This window comes from Orbicella franksi, chromosome 5 (assembly GCF_964199315.1).
Source record: "Orbicella franksi chromosome 5, jaOrbFran1.1, whole genome shotgun sequence".
Taxonomy (NCBI): Eukaryota; Metazoa; Cnidaria; class Anthozoa; order Scleractinia; family Merulinidae; genus Orbicella; species Orbicella franksi.
The window spans coordinates 2609172-2628809 of NC_138149.1; the positions used below are offsets into that span (position 1 = coordinate 2609172).

At 40.5% G+C, this 19638-nt stretch overlaps 2 protein-coding genes across 9 annotated transcripts in view; one reads left to right on the forward strand and one right to left on the reverse strand.

Annotated features, from left to right (window-relative positions):
- LOC145486923 (polycystin family receptor for egg jelly-like) overlaps window positions 1-19638 on the forward strand; it is a 231845-nt gene that overhangs the window by 81548 nt on the left and 130659 nt on the right. The gene's annotated exons all lie outside the window — the stretch shown is intronic.
- The window catches only part of LOC145487490 (CLIP-associating protein 1-A-like), a 53098-nt gene continuing 35032 nt past the window's right edge, over window positions 1573-19638 (reverse strand). For 5 of the 8 annotated variants that reach the window (XM_081466280.1, XM_081466282.1, XM_081466279.1 and 2 more), the window contains 17 exons: window positions 18952-19104; window positions 14006-14109; window positions 12543-12606; window positions 11902-12065; window positions 11021-11099; window positions 10377-10452; window positions 10030-10097; window positions 9852-9938; window positions 8722-8778; window positions 7685-8281; window positions 6725-6839; window positions 5132-5328; window positions 4589-4717; window positions 4266-4403; window positions 3648-3716; window positions 3450-3569; window positions 1573-2574 (listed from right to left, as the gene is read on the reverse strand). In XM_081466280.1, coding sequence (XP_081322406.1) covers window positions 2512-2574; window positions 3450-3569; window positions 3648-3716; window positions 4266-4403; window positions 4589-4717; window positions 5132-5328; window positions 6725-6839; window positions 7685-8281; window positions 8722-8778; window positions 9852-9938; window positions 10030-10097; window positions 10377-10452; window positions 11021-11099; window positions 11902-12065; window positions 12543-12606; window positions 14006-14109; window positions 18952-19104 — 2280 coding nt within the window. In that variant the 3' untranslated portion in view covers window positions 1573-2511. The remainder of the gene's footprint in view (window positions 2575-3449; window positions 3570-3647; window positions 3717-4265; window positions 4404-4588; window positions 4718-5131; window positions 5329-6724; window positions 6840-7684; window positions 8282-8721; window positions 8779-9851; window positions 9939-10029; window positions 10098-10376; window positions 10453-11020; window positions 11100-11901; window positions 12066-12542; window positions 12607-14005; window positions 14110-18951; window positions 19105-19638) is intronic. The other 3 variants (XM_081466283.1, XM_081466281.1, XM_081466286.1) reach the window with 1 other exon arrangement.

Consider the following 19638-nt stretch of genomic DNA (forward strand, 5'->3'; position numbering starts at 1 on the left):
TGGCTTGAAATTGTTTTCGCCCTTAAGAGGTACCAGTTCTAAAACAACAGATTAACTATTTATTTCATATTTTTTTATAGCAATAAAGACGAATGCTACTCGTAAAGATTATGAAAGCATTGTCATAATAAATTAGTTGATTGTCAAATTTCTCCTCTCATATTTTTTTTTTGGCTCAATACCCTAAAACGTACCACTGAAGCTCCCGCTGTGGTTCTTTGAACCCTGTGACGCCCGGGGAGCCATACACGGCTACTTAATGGTCGTGCTCTTTATACCACTTGTGACGTCATCAATTTAGATGTCACCAGACATGATTCTTGATAAGCAGATGGTAGAGCTAGGATAGATCTATCCGCACAACAGTCGACAGCATTCTGACGTAGCAAATTGAAAAACGTTATCAGTTTTGGTGCAAAAATGGTCGTAAAATGGCCCACTATCCTATAATTGATCAAGGTCCCATTTACAGGCTTTGCCAGGAGCTCCTGGCTTTGCCCATAATTAACACCCAACTTTTTAGGGCAGCCAGAAAAAATATGAAACGTAAAAAGTAGTGAGAGTAAAAGGGCCGAGGAAAAGGAAAGGAAAAGGGCAATAAAAAAAAAAAAGTGGAAATTTTGTCTTATAAGCATGCACCAAATCAAACCATTCTACATTTTTGTACCTAATCTTGGGGAAATCTATCTGTTTGGTAAAAAAAAAAAAGCTTCTTCAGCTCAACTAAAACGGCATTTTTTTGGTGTACATTTGGTCGTCAAAGGGTTGCTTGAACACTCCAATAGGTGCCAAAACCGCTTTTTCAACCCCCAAAGGTACGACGAGCACCCCCGTCCTTTTTATATGGGAACCCCACCGGGTTCAAATTCCCCCTCCCCCCGACCCATCAACTACCGTAGTCAAATGTTTGAGGTATGCCGGGGGAGTGTTGTTGCCTCTATTTTATCGATACATCACACGGTATCAATGTTTGATCAGGAGCAAATTTAGAAACACACTCCCAAAAGGATTAGAGGGGAAGCACTCATAACGGGCTAGTGCGATAACCTGTTGAATAGACCATATTCGTATTCTCGGTATATTGGACCGGACGTAGCTTACAATTGAGGCTCACGCGGGTGAATATCAATAAAAAGAGATTAATGTCATTTGCATTTGAAAAAACTCCTCGCATTAGCCTCAGTTGCAAGCTAGTTCCAGGCCAACACCGAGAATTCAAATACGGCTTACAAGAGGATCGTGGGACTACAGAACTCAAACAATTTATTTGGAAGATTATTCGGAAAAAAAAGGAAAAACTGTTTGCTTTTGTCCTTCTTTTGTAGACTCCTGTCTCCGCAAATAAAGATAGTAGAAGATGACGGAGTAGGATTCCTCTTTGATAAGAAGATCGAAGAGTAGACTGAAGAGGAATGGAATTGAGAACAAGAATACACATGCTTTTTTTTTACTTCGCAAGATTTTTAATGGTTTTGCTGTTTTCGACTGTAAGTTCCTGACAGAGGTCGGAATTACCCATCTTTATAAAGATCGTTACAATGTACCTACGGTCTAGGTCATTACTTCACACATAAAACAATACGATATTTATTGCGCCCAAAGGAAGTCTATTTTAAAAATAAATATATTATTCCTTATCTCACAAGCAAAATCATACCTACAGCGGGCACATACATGGCCTTTGCCTAGATCCGATGCAGGGTTGCGTGACAACCTCACTCAAGGATTTGCGCCACGCTAATCTCTAAAAAAACGCAAGTCACGCAAATATTTGTAACGATGAAGTGCCTCTTTAGTGGAGCATTGCTTCCAATTTCAACGCTTGGTGGCAATATCAGGAATTAGATTTGTCTCTGTACTTCAGAAACAACAAGAAAACAAAGTCATAATACAAAATGAAAACGATAAAAAATGTACAAAGTTAACAAGATAAAATGCTGGCAAATTAAAAGATCTCGGTGGCAATACATTTGGGCCTTGTTCAATAATAGTTTACAATTCTAATCTTGATTTTTTTTTTCTTTTTAGGCCCTTTTCTAACTCAGTTGCTTCTGGAAAAACAACTCTCTCCTTGTATACAATCGCCAAGTCCTTGTGCTGATCGGCGCGGAGCGATTTAACAATACCAGAAAGGAAAACTCCTGTTAACAGCAATGGTGAAAGAACTTTTCAGAGAGCCTGGATCACGATTAACACGTACTGACAGGCTGCACGATGTGTTTAGAAATCGGCAACTGACTCGGCAGACTTGACAATATCTTAACGTTTCGGCGGATTCATGGTTTCACCGAAACATTATTCTCAACTAAAGAACCACATTTTGGGCAGGAGACCAAGTACAGTCTTGAACCGAGGAGACTAAGCGACGCTTCTGTGCCGGGTAGGACCTTTGTTACACGTAGAAACACCGTGATTAGCGATCGCCAATTTGAGTGGCTCGGTCTCTTAGAGAACTTTCCATCTCTCAGCGGAGACTGTAAGTGAATATCTTCATAACTCGTCACAAGACTCTCACGGACGACGCCCACCGATTCCGGACTGGGACCTCTTGATGTAGAGATTGAGCAATTTCATCTGTTTAAGAAAACAGGTATAAAATTAAAATAACTTGGTGTATATAATTTGACATTACTAAGCTTATTGTCCACAAAGCAGATGATGATGATGACGATGATGATGTTGATGGTGATGTAAATTACAGGATTTCGATGACCGTTTGTTAGAGTAAGTCTGCGTAGCTGGCGGTTTAGCTGGTTGGGATAGAGGAACGAAAAGAGCGTGATCCGCGAAAACGAGCAGCGAAGCCGCGAGTGGCCTGGGAAGAATCTCCAATCAGACCCCTCGCGGTTTGGCCGCTCGTTTTCGCGGCTACGCTTAACGGCTACGCCGGCTGCTCGATCGCGCGCTCTACTGCAACTAAACCACCAGCTACCCAGGCTATAGGGTAAATAAAATGATGCCAGATGAAAAAAAAAAAAAATTGTTGAGAGAAACTTGCCGCCAAGTATAGCGCAAGTGCAATTTTACAAATTTACTGTTGACTTGCAGAGGAATATACTCCTAAGAGCTCGCCTCCCTGGCCATTCACTCACGATCCCGCTCGCTCACTCGATCACTCTCCAATCATTTTTGAATTACTCGACTAACCCTTGAAAAGTCTGCTATCAAATCTGTAGCCACAGAATAATGACAGATGGTAAATTTTCAGCTTGGTGAATAAATGATAAAGATGAAATGCTCATTTGTCACGAGCGTTGGGTAAACAAAAAATCTGAATCCCCGACAGAATTGGAACTCGTGACCTCCCAGATACCGGTACCTGGGAGGTCATGGGTTCAAATCCTGTCGACGACTCAGATTCTAACTTTGTCCCACGCAGGTGACATATTCGTTTTATTTCATTTTGATCTATAACCGATAGTAATGAATTAACGAGGATAAATTCGAACCTTTGTCCCAGATAGCTCGGCCAAATGTGGCATTAGGGTCTCCTCACCGACTGAACTGTGAATCGCCACAAGACAAAACACACTAGCTTTACGGACACTGCTCTCCACATGATCATAACACTAAAAGAAAAAAAAAATTGTTTGGACAAAGGAATAAAGAATGATTCAAATAGCACGTAACATATAGCAGTTATTTACCCTAATTAAACCAGGCACAATGTCTGAAAGGTTCTCTCCAACCGTCTCGCTGTCAATATCTTCCACAACCTAAAAAGGAAAAATACGTTGGGAAAATTAAGATTTTTATTACCCTTTAGAAGAGCATCACAAGAAGTGACATGGGGTGACACAGCCCGTTTAAAATCTTCATTTAACTGCTAGTCAACAAAAAGGCTGTGTTTTCTTACATAAAGCTGTCTTACTCAGGTATACCGTCATGTACATTGCATAAAACGTCACTTGTTTTCTTTTCACTTTGCTGGTGGTATCCAGTGCCTCGTGTTAATGCACAACTCGGTATGATGAGCCCCGGGTCAATCCACACAATTCAATTGTTTACGGAGTTCAATTGTACCTTTGAACGTAATTGTACCAATTACGACCGTGTTTAAATGTACAATCAGACTCAGTTCGCGCTAAAGTCTTTGTCTAACTTATGCAAATTAGAAACTCTGAACTCTTAGTTACTCTTGAAATCGCATATTTAATTAGTTTCCCTTGACAATGGCGCCAAGATGTCGCCGAAACGTCGGATTTATCTATCGTTAGTTTTTGCCTGTATATGTTTATCTAAATCATTGTTGATTACAATTGTACCTTGACTGTCATTTTCAGAGCAGCAAGATTGACGGGAAACTCCGCATCCCTGAGAACTGGGGAAAGTGCTCTAAGACACACTTCCGGTGGAAGATTCTTGGCGATTGTCCCGGCAGCCTCTTCGGCGACCCGAGCAACCTGCAACAAGTAGCGGCAAGAATGTGTTTAAAGAAGGGAAATCACGATAAAAACAGAGCCAAGGAAAGAAGAACGGAGAAATTTATACGCAGCACAAGTTGAAACACCAACGGGCTTACTATCAGGTCACTGTGTTAATAAACTTGCTGGAGAGAAAGTAGCAGTCGCATAAATGAACTCTTTACCTCTTTCTGCGAGTCCTTGTGAGCATTAAGAACAGCTTCAATCATTTTGTCGTTGCGTTCGTTGAAGGCATGTGGTTTAGTTCGCACCATATCCCTCAGGACCCGGAGTGACAACAAACGAACTGTAGGCTGTAAAAAATGGATGAAGTGAATACATGAACATGTACAAGTACTGTTCCTTTATTCATCCTAATGCCGTTAAATTGAGAAAACGGGCGACTGGTATGTTAAACTTATACTAGCTGGGAAAGGGTCCGCGCGAGATTCGAGTCCACACGTGTTCTGAGGAACTTATTGTCACTTGATTTGCGTTTGCTCCTTGTTACCTTTTTCCACTGTACAGTGATCAATATTTAATCTCTCCTGACATTATCAATACAATGTCAAACAGACAGGTAAGGAGAATAAATAGAATCATCAACAAGATATCAAGAATACGCTATGGTTGTAGGAACAATTTCCTTTTTGAACACGCGACACTGAAAGTTTCTGAAGGACTGAAGTGTGCTGAGATCTATCAATATAACATGCATTTGCTATCACCTCATCATCTCCAATATTCTTCATAATCAAAGACAGCAATATGTTAAAGTTGTCTTCCCATAGCTCAGGTGTCTCCTCACGGGCCATTCTCAGTAACTCTCCTAAAGCCTCTTTCTTGTCCTCGGACTGCATACCGGAGGGTGCCCCCAAGGGAACCATGACAGGAGATAAAGCGTCTGCGTTTTCTAGGGACACATCTGTAAAGAAATACAACTCCATGAGATGATTTAACCTCCACCTCTCTACAACGGCCCCTTTAGACTACTTATTAGGGAGCTTACGAAAACCACGACAGCAACGGCAACGTCGCTAATAAAACGTTTAATGAGGGAAACCATGGCTGTGCACGTGTGTTATAATTCTTGGTACATTTCTCTGCCGTCCTCTGCAAAACAACAACGTGAAATGACCAAGTTCTGCGTTGTTTGGAGAAGTAAGTAAGTAAGTAAGTAAGTAACTTTATTTAATGAGAGTAAAAACACTTTACAGTCATTGACTGATAAACTCGTGACCCTCCGTTAAACAATTAAAATATAAATCACAAAGATATTAAAAATATCTAACTATGAATAATAATAAGTATAAAACTGGTAAAATTACTAACATCAATAAAATGGACTAAAATCTTGTTGGTGCATGCGATACAAGGAGTTAGAGGACACTAAGAAATTGTGAAATGTTCAATATTTGCATACCCCTTCTTTATAAGCTTGACGCATTTCTCTTTAAAAACATTAATGCTATCACAGGATCTTATATTAGGAGGTAGGGAATTCCATAGTGAAGCTGATGTAGAAGCAAAAGTTTTTCCTCCTTCTGTCGCTCTGTTGCTCTTAGGGCATCGTAGCGTGATGTGACTATAACGCGAGGATCTTACCGATATCACTCATATCTGAACTACGACGGCTAATTTTTTAAATTTTTCTTTCGAATTTATCGCTGCGTCCCAGATTCAATTTCGTGATAGCTGTGACAGTAAGAAACAAAGTAAATGACTTAAGGGTACCGCGAGATTCGTAGGTAAAATATAAACTAATTTTTTAATCCACGTTGTCGTCGACGTCGCCGTCGTGGTTTCTTAAGCTCCCTATTTTGTACCGCCGGACGGTCCATATACATTTAATCTTATAATATTTTAACCTCTCTTCAACGGGAACGACCACTAAAGCGCGTCTCAACTGCCAAGATAACCTCAACAACGGTAAGTTAATCAACGACTGACGAGTGGTGTATACAAAACCCCATTTCTCTTTTGTAAAAGGTCACAAAAATTTATCCGTACCGCACGTCGTTGGTCTCTGTTTCTGTTTGGTTTCTGCTTTATTGATATATTTTGATTGTGTTACGTGTGTTACAAGATTCAATGAGCTTTTTTTTTTTAATTAAAAATGTTGCACCCCTCGGAAAAAATCAGGTTTCATATTGTACCCCCACCTCCCATAAGGGCCACTTTCTTATGTACCCAAGGGGCCCGTTGTGAGGAGGTTCGACCGTATATATAACGAGTGACATTTTTTCGGTCACATCATGCGAGAGTCTGATAACGTTAACATCACGCTTTCTTCAAAGAAGATTAAGGACAAAATCTGTCACCTTTATCAAACTGTTCATCACTGTGATCCATTCCTTCTAATGAGCGATCCAGCTCGTCCTCCACTTCACCGTTCTTCTTCCGGCCAGCAGTGAGGAAACCGTTTATTTCAGGAACCTGGAACACGTTGAAACAGAAATGTTAAAGGACGGAGCATTATTTTTGTGGAAGTGGGGGTGGGGGGGGGGGGTGGGCAATTTTCTGGGGCATGATTTCTTTTTTTTGGTAGGCAATAGCTTATGCAAGAATGTTTTAAGGTTCATTTTAATTCTTTTTTATACACAGGACCTGGACAGCAGAAAACGCTTGGAAGTGTAGTGATGAGGTTCTGTCCTTATGTAGCACACATCCCAAACGAACAAATAATCCCGACTGTCACTAAAGGATTCTCAAGGGGTACACCAGGTCAGGCAAATGTTCGCTTGCTTCCAACCGTCAGGAAAAACGCCTCGTGAAGTTTATTGCATATGGTAGTTTCATTTCATAGTTGTTTGTCTTGGACAAAGCCGGAAACAAGTGTACCCCAAACGAATACTCCTGCTCTGTCGAATGTGTGTTCCAGGATCATTTGCGGGAAGTGTAAGCATGATCAGATAACGATAGCATTTTTCCAATAACAATCTACAATGTGTATTTAATAGTAATAACTTAGCGCCAAATTAACAGCGATGTTTATAGTAGACGTTTCGGGCATAGCCCTTCCTCAGTGCTAAGTTTAGCACTGAGGAAGGGCTATCCCGAAACGTCTACTAAAAACATCGTTTTTAATTTGGCACCGAGGTATTACTATTTACAACTTTTGAACTGTTTACTGTGCCACGCAGCAACTGATCCTTGTGGATTACAAATATTTATTACAATGTGCGGTGACGGGTTGCTGTTCAAAAGGAACCACAGTCGTGCCAAAAAAAACATCAACTGAACATGCAAGCGAAATACAATTTTCTTATCTAATATCTTACCATGGGAAGTTTACTCACTGGATGAAAATCATTTTGTTGATCTTGATACTGCCTCGGGTCATACTTATGTCCCGCGGGTCTTTCCGCGCTTGGCGGTTCAACCGCAGGTTCAGCCGCAGCAGTAGCTTGAGGGTTGTTTTCCGCATGGCCGGATGTGATGTCGTCACTGTTGTACCCGGATGAAACACTCGGGGCGTCTTCCGGTTGGCGAAGCGCGCCGTCCCCACGGTGAGGGGGTGGGGGAGATGCGTACCTTCCATCTAAAGACTCATTCGAGCTTACAGTCTCTATCTCGGTGCTGCTGTCTCTGTGAAAAGAGCTGTTGTTTGTCCGCGGTGAAAAACCGATTCTCGTCTGCCCGCCCAGAGGGCTTTGAGTTGTTTTCGTCGGAGTGGGTATCTTCGTGTGGTGCTCGGGAGAGCTCGGATGATCGGCTCGGTTTTCGTCCTTTATCGGAGACGCCCCTTTCATTGAGGATGACGACAGCGTTCTGTAGCCCAGTCTTAGCCTCGGTCTCTCAATCGAGGAGGACATACTGTCCACGTCGTCAAAGGTTGAGGCAGAAGATGACGGCGAACCACGGCCAGCAGCAAACGGCTGGAGAAAACAAAAGTGGAGTAATGATAAGAAAAAGTATTAATGACAATTTAATATTACACTGGCGGAACTAGGAAAGGGGGGCGGGGCCCCCAGCCCCTCCCCTCCTATTTTAGGCAAAAAAAATCCCAGGGGGAAGAAAAGCCGGCAGGGGCAAGCAATCCCCACCCCCTTAGCTCAAGGTCTGGATCCGCCACTGTATTACACCTGCACGAGCAATTAACATACAGCTCTATGAACGGGGTTCAACACTAATCGTTCTTATCTTGCGAAAAAACAGAATGAGCACACGCGTCAAATATTGAAAACGACTAAGGGAATTTTTCAAATTCGAAAACAGACGCGTCTGTTCAAAACATAATAAAACAAAGGAACGCCGAGAACTGCTGAGAATACATTAAGAATTCTTAATGACTTAACAGATTAAGCACGTGACATACCTCGGTGCCCTGGGTACTACTTTTGAGATGATTATGAAGCAGTTTAGTAGCACCATCCTAAAGAAAAAGAAAATCAACACACATGTTAGTCTATTAGTTTTGTATGCAGAAGAAAACGTGGTGCGAATAACTTCGCTCTGAAAACAAGATAAGGATTCAAAACAATTTCGCTCCCAAAAATCGTGAGATAAGGATTGTTTCCATTGGCCCTGAAACACCCCACTGGGCGAATGGTCAGTTACGATTTTTATTTATAGCTGGTTTTCAGTGTCACGCAATTCAAAATAGATCAAAATAAAAATCAAAACCGGCCAATAGATAAAGTCCAGAATCTGGAAAATGAAAGAAGGTAAATATGCAAAGACTCTCGCCAAAACTCTGGTCACAGCAATTTATCTTATGCGAGATATGCAGAGAAATTTTTTACTCAAATTTATAGAGATTTGTATGGAGACGCCATGCTGGTGCCCATCTGTATGGGCACCAACATGGCGGCCGGAAACCAGCAGAAACATCTGTCACTGAGTTTTGCTACAAAAGCGTGAATTTATCCCTCAAGGAAATCTAAAACATTAAAATAATACTTTTTCTAAGACATGAACTGTTCAGATAGTGAAGTTCCCCGAAATAAGTCACTTTTTTAACCATAATGACAGCTCTCTAGGCAGTCATGTAAATGCCGCGTCACGCAAAAGCTTAGAAATTCAAGCGTAGTGTACCACAAAACCAAGAACCCATTCGGAGCGAAAATTTGTATGAATATTAGTTTTCAGCTGCTCTTATACATCATTTAAGTTAAATCCAGGAGGATCAATAGTTTTGTAGTTCGAATTTTAGTGACGTCATGTGAAAACCAACAATTTATTTTTAATTTTATTTTAACGGCTTAGCCCTACGCTCTTCCCGAACGTTAGGTGTTTTGACGTCGTAACTGTTAAACACATGGGCAAAAGGCAAAGGTTTTACTTAATTCGTGCTCAATTTATTAACATCTAAAAAATGCAACTAATAACCTCAGAAAATAAGAAGTTACAAAAGGGATATCTGCAAGACGTTGCTTAACACGATGCTTCGTATGAAAGTAACGCAGAGAACAAAAAAGCAAAAGAAAGACTTATTTTATCCATTACCTGAAATGATTTAGGCAGTACTGTTAACATCATGCTGAATTCTGGAGTGTTCAGTTCGAACAAAGCTACAATGACAGCCGCGGATTCCTAGCGAAAAAAAACATAGGGAAATAATTATCGTAACAAGAAATAATTATTCACCGAAATTATTCAAGTTGAATAAATTAGCAACAATTACCTTTCTCACGTCTGCGCTCTTAGGCTCCGTGGTCCACGTGATTATCCTGGAGACCGCCAAACGTGTTTCTTCGTCAAGTTAAGGTCACCAAATGTCTCTAACAAATCCTGAAAGCGTTTTTGGCACTGATTTCAAAATAAGACACAAACCAAATTTAGGGCAATTTAACCTAGCCTATTCCAGCCAGCAATAGGCTAGGAATAGCTTTTCGTTTTTTCCAACCATGATCTTTTCTTCAATATCTAAAATTCACGTACAATCTCCCAACAAGTATTAAAAGAAATCTATGGAGATCAGTGAGGAGTATTTGCATCTTGACATAAAGTTATAACAAAGCAAAAGGATACCACCAGAGTTGGTGAAATCACTTGGATCCATGAGGCCAATCAAACCTTGCAAATACTGCAAGATGGCTATTTTGACCTGCAACACAAAGATAACACATTTTAAAAGTCAATGCGAACACGCTGTCTCACGATAGGGGAATGTCTGTTTACAATATTTGCCTCGTTAGCATAAGCGATTCACTTTCTAATCAAGCTACAAAAAAATCAGGCAGCCCTGAATGTTGAACGGGTATAACACAATTAACTGTCCCAAGGAATTTGAGAACGATGTATTAAATAGTTTTGTACCACGCAGTTTTAAAACTCAAAATTTAACAAAGAATGCAAGGGTTTGTTAGCGCTTTTGCCACCCAGAAATTTTGAAGTATTTGAAAGACAATATCGCCCTCAATAGCACACCCAAAGAGCTAAAATCCTTCCCATGCACTGAGTTTCACTAGCTCTTTAACTGTTCGGATTCAAATCATATGTGACATGACGCCTTCTCTAAGGAAAATCGTGTGCTAATGGTGAAGTGTAAACAATAACGTCACAGAGATGGCCTTATACAAGCTCATCCACTATAGCTCTCCACCAATAAGCGTTTGAGAATTCGGCGAGTTATTAAAAGTAACGGTTGGAGCTACCAAACACAATGTGAATACCTTGAGGTTCGGCGTCTGGGTTTGATCCGTGATGAATCTTGTTAAGATACTGAACTGAAGATCATATGGAAATGAATCTCTGGAATAATAGAAACGAACACAAGTCACAATCCACAGGATTTAAGCTCAACGTTTTCTTTAACTTTTACCATGATTTCATCTATAAACAAGCACCTTTTAATTCCAGTCAAACATATCGTTATCACTCGTGGTTGCAGCTTTTCTTTTTGGGGTCAGTCTTTCTGTTGGTTTTCCGAGCTTCTCAACCAATCAAAAACTCAACTGCCCGAATTGATTGGCATGTGACTACGTTTTTGTATGTCTTCGCCTCAGACCACCTTGACTTTTGATTAGCTAACCAACAATCACAAAGATATCAGATAAGAGAAGATATCAGAAGATATAGACTTCTTCACGCGGCAAAGGTCTGGCAGGCGTGTGTTACTAATGTGTATTTTTCCACTTAATATATATGGGGCACTTAAAATGACGATTGTCAAACTAGGCTACAAGAGGTTAAGGTAGGTTAAGTCTGCATACGAGCCAAGTGGCCCATCAGTCCAACGTTTATCTCTGGTTTCTGTAACATGAAGTGACTAGGAGTATTTCTACTCCCCCCTGGATGGGATGCTAGTCCATCGAGGGGATACCCCCAGCATTAAGTTCCCCGGTACCCATTTGTACACCTGGGTGCAGAGAGGCACTGTGAGAGTAAAGTGTCTTTCCTAAAAACACAACACAAAGTCCCTGGCCAGGGCTCGAACCTGGACCGCTCAATCCGGAGGCGAGCGCAAAAACCATGAGGCCACTGCACCTCCAGAACCATAAGTCACCACCCTGAGCTACAAGAACAGAAAGGTTATTCTAATCACCATGCTTACCTGATCACATCCAGCACTCGTACCACCTTTGACTGTAACGAACTCAACAGATCTGTACCAAGCTTGGTGAGAAGGCGTGACAACAGAACGAACAACCAATCATGAAGATCTACTTTGTTGACGACTATAAAGTCACACAACGCGTCTAAAAACAAGCTGTAAACCTAGAGACAAACACAAATCAAATGATTACTATAGCTCTGACTTCTTTGTGTTTTTCGGCGATAAATTCTTTTACCAGGTAAGTAAAGTTTCAGACCGACATTGAGCAATTAGGAGTTAGAATTTCACTTACATTATTTGAACAACGACTTTGAACAGCTAATGTTTTTTACGCCCTGTCTATCGAAATTATTGATATTGCATGGTGAGGCGAAATTTTATTGCTTTTCTGTAAGTTGTGTTCCTGTTATCTTAAGTAGTTTCACAGTGATTTCCTTCGTTTCGACATGCTCCGAATAAATATGATAGCCAAACTCTCGCATGTAAACAAAAACAAAGGTGTGGCTGACTAGGGCCCTTTAAGTAAAGCCAGTGGCAGTGAAGGCTTCGGCACCGTGTGTTAAAACAAGGTTTCAAGGTTTGAAATATATTAAAATAATAAGTAAAACATTAATAATCCACTAGAGATGATACTTTACCTTATTGTGTGGATCGAAAAACAATCTTGTGAGACATTCCTTTATCCGTCCAAGTTCTATTTGGCTGTTGGCGACAAAACCAAGAAACTACGGTAAGTTAATTCGATGTAATTTCCCTTTACTAGAGAGGTTTTTATTCGAGTGTCAAAAAACCAAAGCCAGAGTTATCACTCTGAACAATCACAAAGGACGCAAAAACCCAGTGAACCAATCAAAACTCGAAGTAACAACATGTAGCTGACGCGAAGCGCGGGAAAACGTGTACAGGCGAGTCACAATTGGTTTTGGTTTTACTTCTGATTGGATGAAAAGTGGCGCGGGTTTTTTAAGCCAATCGTACAGCGTAGTGATCCAAAAGCAATCACTCTCCGACACTTCATGAAAACCACTCTATCTTATCGCAAACTTAAGCAAGCAGTTTTCTAGAATATAGGAAATAATCAACTAGGATAAAAGCCTGACTAAAACTCTCCTACGAGAACGTGTGAAAAAAGCTATAATAATAATAACCACATTTATTTATTGAGGGTAACACTCAACAGTTATCATTGACAGGGCTCGAAATTGCGACTCACTGGTCGCCAATGCGACCAAAAAATTGAGCACTGGAGACTAAATTTTCAGAACTGGTCGCCAGCTGGCGACTCGCGTTTTGTCCGATAACTAAAGAAAACCACGACACCACTTTTGTTTTTAAATCTTTATATTAGGAAATCAATCGGATATGGTAGCTAGTATACAACTCACCTTTCCGTCCCCAGTAAAATAATGTCTGAATATTACACGATAATCGAAAAAATTGAATGTATTTCAACAGGTCGATACTGCGTTCACGGCGCGCCGTATTGTTTCAGCGGCTTCTTCTGAAACTGGCATCGCAGGCGCACTTCAATGCCATGTGCTTTTCATTTGCCGCGAAAATGGCGGCAGATACCAATCAGTTGCAGATTTACGTGAGTGAAAGGCGTCGAGGCAAGCAAGTACAAAATAAAGAACGGCATTTCGAAGAAGTAGCAAAGGGAAAATACGCAAGGACCCGTGTTTGTCTCACAATGAAAACCACGCACTTAAAACGTTTCATACTTCGCGTCATTTAAAATGACTGTGGAGACAACCATCACCTTCGGAGCAGAGACATATCACCTGAGAACAACGGTAGCTTTATAACTAAGTGTTACTTGTGTTATTTCTAATTGTTTTCGCTCTTCAATTGTGACTTTTCTTGCATGCAAGTAACGTATAAAATCGAGTTCTTGGGTAAGTTACATATAAAATAAGTTGGCGACCAAAATTTACGATCTGGCGACCAAAATTTTTCCGTTAGTCGCCAGCTGGCTCCCGAACGAAAAAGTTAATTTCGAACCCTGATTGAAAAACCAGTGGCCCTCAAAAAGGGGAAAGGAGAAAGGAGAAAGGAAAAGGAGAATTTATAAGATGAACAAAACAAAAACTTGAAAACGAACCTGAGAACGCCAGAGTTTAGAAGAAAACTTTGAAGACATATAACACCGTCACGTCTATCGGACCATACATTACTGCTGGTTAAACGAACGATCTCTGCCACCTCCTGAAAAACAAATAAGAAAACCACAAGTCAGGGGGGAGGAACGTAAAAAGAAAACTTGTCCGGTGTCCTTGGCTAAACGAACAGTGCAGAAACTTTACAAACTAGTTAAAACATTTAAATCACTTCACCCCATTCTATTTTAGACAGAAACAATTCACAAAATGCATCACAATAAAGCGAAATTATTTTGACGAGTTATTCTTTTTAACAGACACTTGTCTAAAACAAAAAGCCTAAACAAAAATGCTCGTCATGAGGTCTGTCACAAGGTCACAAGGTTTGTAGTTTTGCAGCTTTCTTCAACCAAATACATACTAGTTACATCCATACCTAGTCACATACAGTTATGCAACCATTTTGAGAAAATCAAAGTGACTCTTGAGACATACCACAGTGAATCACGATTAATTAAGTGTTGCAAAACTTTTCTATACCGGGCCACAGAAAATACAGTGGCAATAACAATCAATGCCGCGCACGATGGGTAGGTTGGGGTACTACCTGATTGGCTGTATTTTCTATGGTTTGGTATAAAAACTACGAATCAATCTCCGCTTCAGGTAGACTGCGAGTAGTCTCTCTTTCGCTTAGTCCGTCGTGCGTGACGCGAAAGAAACCCGTGATAAAAGCTGAGACTTCGCGCGGCCATTTTTTTTTTCTCGCGGTTTTCTTTCGCGTCACGCACGAATGACTAAGAGAAAGAGGGACTCCTCGTAGTCTACGTGTCGGAAAATGTTCGACGAATTTCCGGCGATGCAAAAACCTTAGTAATGGCTCGATAATCTAAGCCAAACTGCTCAGAAGAGTTCACTTGCAGTATGTTTTTGCTTCCCGCTGTTTACAGCTGGATTGCCGGCAATGTATGACCCTTTTAATAGTTGCGAGAAAGTAAACCTGCCATACAATAACTGCATAAGTAATGAGGAGTCAAACTGGGAAATTAGTTTCCCGGTAAGACGTACGGCTCGGAAAGTATATCAGTAATGAAAAATAATGCCCTTAACCCTATACATCCATCTGAGTAATCCTTCCCTTTTCAGTACCGAAAAACGTGACACGAATAAGAAATATTCCACTCAAAATGCTTTATCTGGCACTGAATTGCTCGTGACGACAAAGAATGCAGTAACATGAATTTCAAGTGATTCCAAATATAGCACAAATTGCGCACGGGAAAGTCTTTCTAAGAAATAAACAAACGCAGAAAGTGAACAAATGACATATTTTTCATAACATAGAGCTCTAGGAAATGCAAAGCAAATATCAATTCACTCTGGGAAGAAACTCGAAATAATCAAAATATAGAAAATGGAAACAATATGCAAGTGACGAACGAAGAAAATAAATATTTTCTCATTTTAAAACACGACAGCGGTTTAATTCTTAATAACGCAAATTGTGTTCATAACGTAATAACATGCGAGACATAGGTTAAATACTGGGGCATTGCAACCACGAGAAACTTCATTTTGCCTTCTTATAAATAAAAACATTCTTGACTGGATCAGAAAGGACCCTTCGAATCTTTACGAAAAGAAAAGAATAAATACATAAATTTTACATGGTTACGCATGCACCAGTGAACAACAAACGACATTTTCAGGAAAAAACGCAAAAGATCAGTTACTTAGCCAAGTTAAAGTTGAAATATGTAAAGAACCTTAAAGCTGAAACTCGAGTTTCCTTGTATGAATACTTGCCTTACAGGTGAATTGTCAATAAGCTCCGTATAAAATAAACAAACTTCACCATATTGCAAGCCGCTACAAGCCGCTACAAATCTGATGTACAACTGTATTTTCATAAATTTCATCAGAACAGAGCCCGCTTCGTTGTTCAAAGCTCGAGGAAAAACAAAAAAACATCACTGATGGTTCCCCAACAACAGCGTAATTAATCATAGCTATAAACGATTTTTGACATCGAAGGATCATGAAGCTCTGTGGTTTCCGCTCGCGTGTAGCACTAATTTTGTTCCTTTCGCCCGGAATAACAACACAATGAGCTACGAGACTCACAAACACAACTTTAAAAACGTTACGCCGCGTGTTTCAAAAGTTGCAAATGCGTTTCAATATAAAAATAATAATAATTCGGGCAAGAGATCGAAAGGCCACAATTCGGTGCCCTAGCTGCCTAATGTACCGTGTACATATAACGAATTCACACTCCAAATTCACAAAATGGACATTTAAACTTGTTATTCGAGGCCTAGACTAGCACTTACTCTCTAAATGTAGAATGCTAGTCGGAATTTAAATCAAACCAAACAATAACTACAATTCACGAATAGAACTGGTCGCACTTCGTACCTGTCGGAATAATTTAACACGGCTTGGGCGGATGTAAAGAAAAATCCCTTTTCTGAGGCAGTATTTAAACCACAACCACTCCTCTCTTGGATTTCCAGGAAAAACAGTTCTGACAACGCAGCGTCTATAAACAAAAAGGTCGATTCGAAGACGATGGCATGGAAGCACGGACCATCGCTTTGTCTTCAAGCGCATTTTGACAGCAGCTCGGCCTGTGGTCATTATCTTATTCAGCCACTTCTCCGTTGTCTCTTTCCTTCAAACGACGCTAAACTACGCTGTGACCTAGCCATAAGTTCTAGTTTTCCCTTCAGTTGCTTTTAAGGAGAATCTCGAGCAGTTTGCCAAGCATATTTGCACGTTTTGTTTCAAATGAACGCTTCGCCGTTCAACACTGTATCAGACAGGTTAGACTGTTGTGTAATTCATGAGCTATCCACCGCATTAACATACACCACTGATAACCAATTGCTTTTCAATCAATCTGACTTCGCGCGGCATAAGACAGTTTACCAAGGCACCAAAGCGATAGCTTTAATATTTCGATTTTGGGTCAAGAGTATGTACGCGTGTTTACGGTGATATTATTGACATTGAGAAAAACTTGCTTCAGGTTGAAAGACAAGAATACCACAAAAAAATTATGAATAATTGATGAGCCAGGCTAGGACACAAAGAAACAAACAGCTGTAAGAGAGCTTTGTTTTCATTACACTAGAAATGCATAAACTAAAATCGAATACAAAGTTCTGACTCTCGCACATTTCATGTTCAAAGTAACGCTAGATTTGTTCGCCTAACGCTTTCGCCCGTTAAAGAAACCTTTACGCTTTTTTCTCACATAAATAGCAGGTACAATTCACATAACATAACAGTTTTAATAAACAGACAAGGATTTTTTGAGTGTCATTTAAACTAACATGTTTTGCCCGTTTAGCCATCGTAGAATTGAAAGGTTTTCCTTCAAGTTCTCGGCATTTCAAAACTTTAAAAAAAAAATGCGAAGATTATTCGAGACGGTTCCTTAAATCAAAACAATTATTTAATGCTCTGATGATCCTGTAACTGTTCCTGTTCCAACCATTAAAATTAATTCTTCGCTAGAGTAGTCACACATTACTGTCGCACAAGCTAAGAAATCGTCGAGATTGAATGGTAGAGCTCGTTAGAAAGTTTGTATGATTCCAAATGTTTCAGACTTTTGGGCTCAGGCATAAAAGCGACGCTTTGAACTACACCTACGACTTGTGCCAAACCATGGCCGAACCTCGACCTTTCCAGTCTAACCACAAAGAAATTAAATTTAAACACTTCGGTGAATATTGAAGAGATTGAAAAAAAACAACAACAATAGCCCCTGAGGATAAAATAAGTTTGTAAAAATAGATTTTATCAAGTTAAGATTGACCAGCGATTTTGCTAATTTTAGTAGTAAATTGAGAACGGTAGACCTTTGACTGTATATTTACAAGCTTATCGATATTTCATTCAGATTTCTACTGTGTACTATTCTAATGTTTTAGGTTCAGTCATAACAGCGACGCTTTAAACAACACCTAGGACTCGCCAGAAACCGTGGCCCGACCTCGACCTTTCCAGCCTAACCACAAAGAAATTAAATGTAATCACTTAGGTTAATTTTGAAGAGATTGAGAAAAAAAAAAGCAATAGCCCCTGAGGATAAAATAAGTTTGTAAAAACAGATTTTATCAAGTTACGATTACGTAACCATTTTGGCGGAGTGATGGTCGATCATTGAAGATCTTCAAAAAATTGTCGATGAACAGTTGTTTCCAATTCTCTACCCGATTTAGTTCAGGACTCCTTCAATTGGTCTCGTTTATGTTGCAAACACTTTCACATACAGTTGAAATTCCGATCTCATTTCAGGTAAGAGGCGTTTGAGAACTAAGGGTTTTATGCATCCAATATTTTCCTTGTAGCGAAGATCTTTAGACGAATTTACTTCTAACTCTCCATACTCTGTAGTTCATATTCCTCCTCCAGTGTAACAATTACCAAGCGTTTCTCTAGATGTCGTAGTGTTTAGTGTTTGCATGATCTTAGCTTGTGGGATGCTCAGCGCTTAGTAGGCTCGATTACGAGCCGCTGTACGGGAAAGGAACCCGCGTTCCTTCCTCGGGAAGAAACGAAGCCCGGACTTGAGAGAGCAGCGGACATCCAGCGCAAGTGCTGAACAGGTCTCTTAATTTTGGCAAATTTACACTGGATTAAGATATTTCGTGCCTTACTTAGCCTGCAGGCGCTTTCCGTGTGTTCACGAGTTATCGGTATTAGTTCGTGATCGAGTAGATTTGCCGCCAAGTTGGCTTACGAGAAGTGAGCGGGGAGGGGGTCTGGGCTTACTCCTCACTCCTCCCTCTTACTCCTCTTTCAGCCTCATTACTACCCCCTAGGACGCTTTTTTGCCTCTCCCCAAGCCTCTCTCGAGTCCCAATCCAAGATGGTGTTCGCTCGATCAAAGTGCGCTCGCTCGCCAAAATGCCTTGCTGTGATCAATTCAACTTACGTTTCCAGGTTCCAATACTTTATGATGATTTCGAGATCCTTTAGAGCTGTAAGACCTCTCTGATGATATACTCGCTACATCACTATCATCATCATCAGAACACTGCGAGTTTGTTGAACCAAATGAATATTTCCTCCTGGAAGGACTTTTATGCTACAACAAAAACAACACAAACAAAAACCCCTCAGATCAAACTATTAATTCCGGTGTGGGGGTCCTCAGGCTTCAGGTATATGGAAGGGTAGGAATTTCACAAGTTGAGGTTTATGAAAGGGCAGGGATACCTGTCGTTTAGATACGTGTACGGGAACTGGATAAATAAAACCTATTTTTGGATATAATCTCTTCTGATAATGCCGGATGTTCTCTCATAGTATTGTTCATTGTCTTCACTCCAAGGGTTTAGAAAAGAGATGCAGTGTTCTGAGGCAAGTACGTGAGAGAGATACCAGGGTAAGGGATTGGACCTCGGGACGGAGCTTCGGAGCTCCCCGTTCAAAACTTTGTAGAGACCTCCCCCCACCCCGGCTACCTTGCCTACCGGTACCCATACATTTCTTATAAACGCCGGTCTGACAATTTCGTGGTACATCAAGATAAATATTTCACTGTTCATGGTTTTCTTTATTCTCAAGGCAATTCTACCGCAGGGTTATAATGAACGAATAAGAAAAACGACAACAGAGG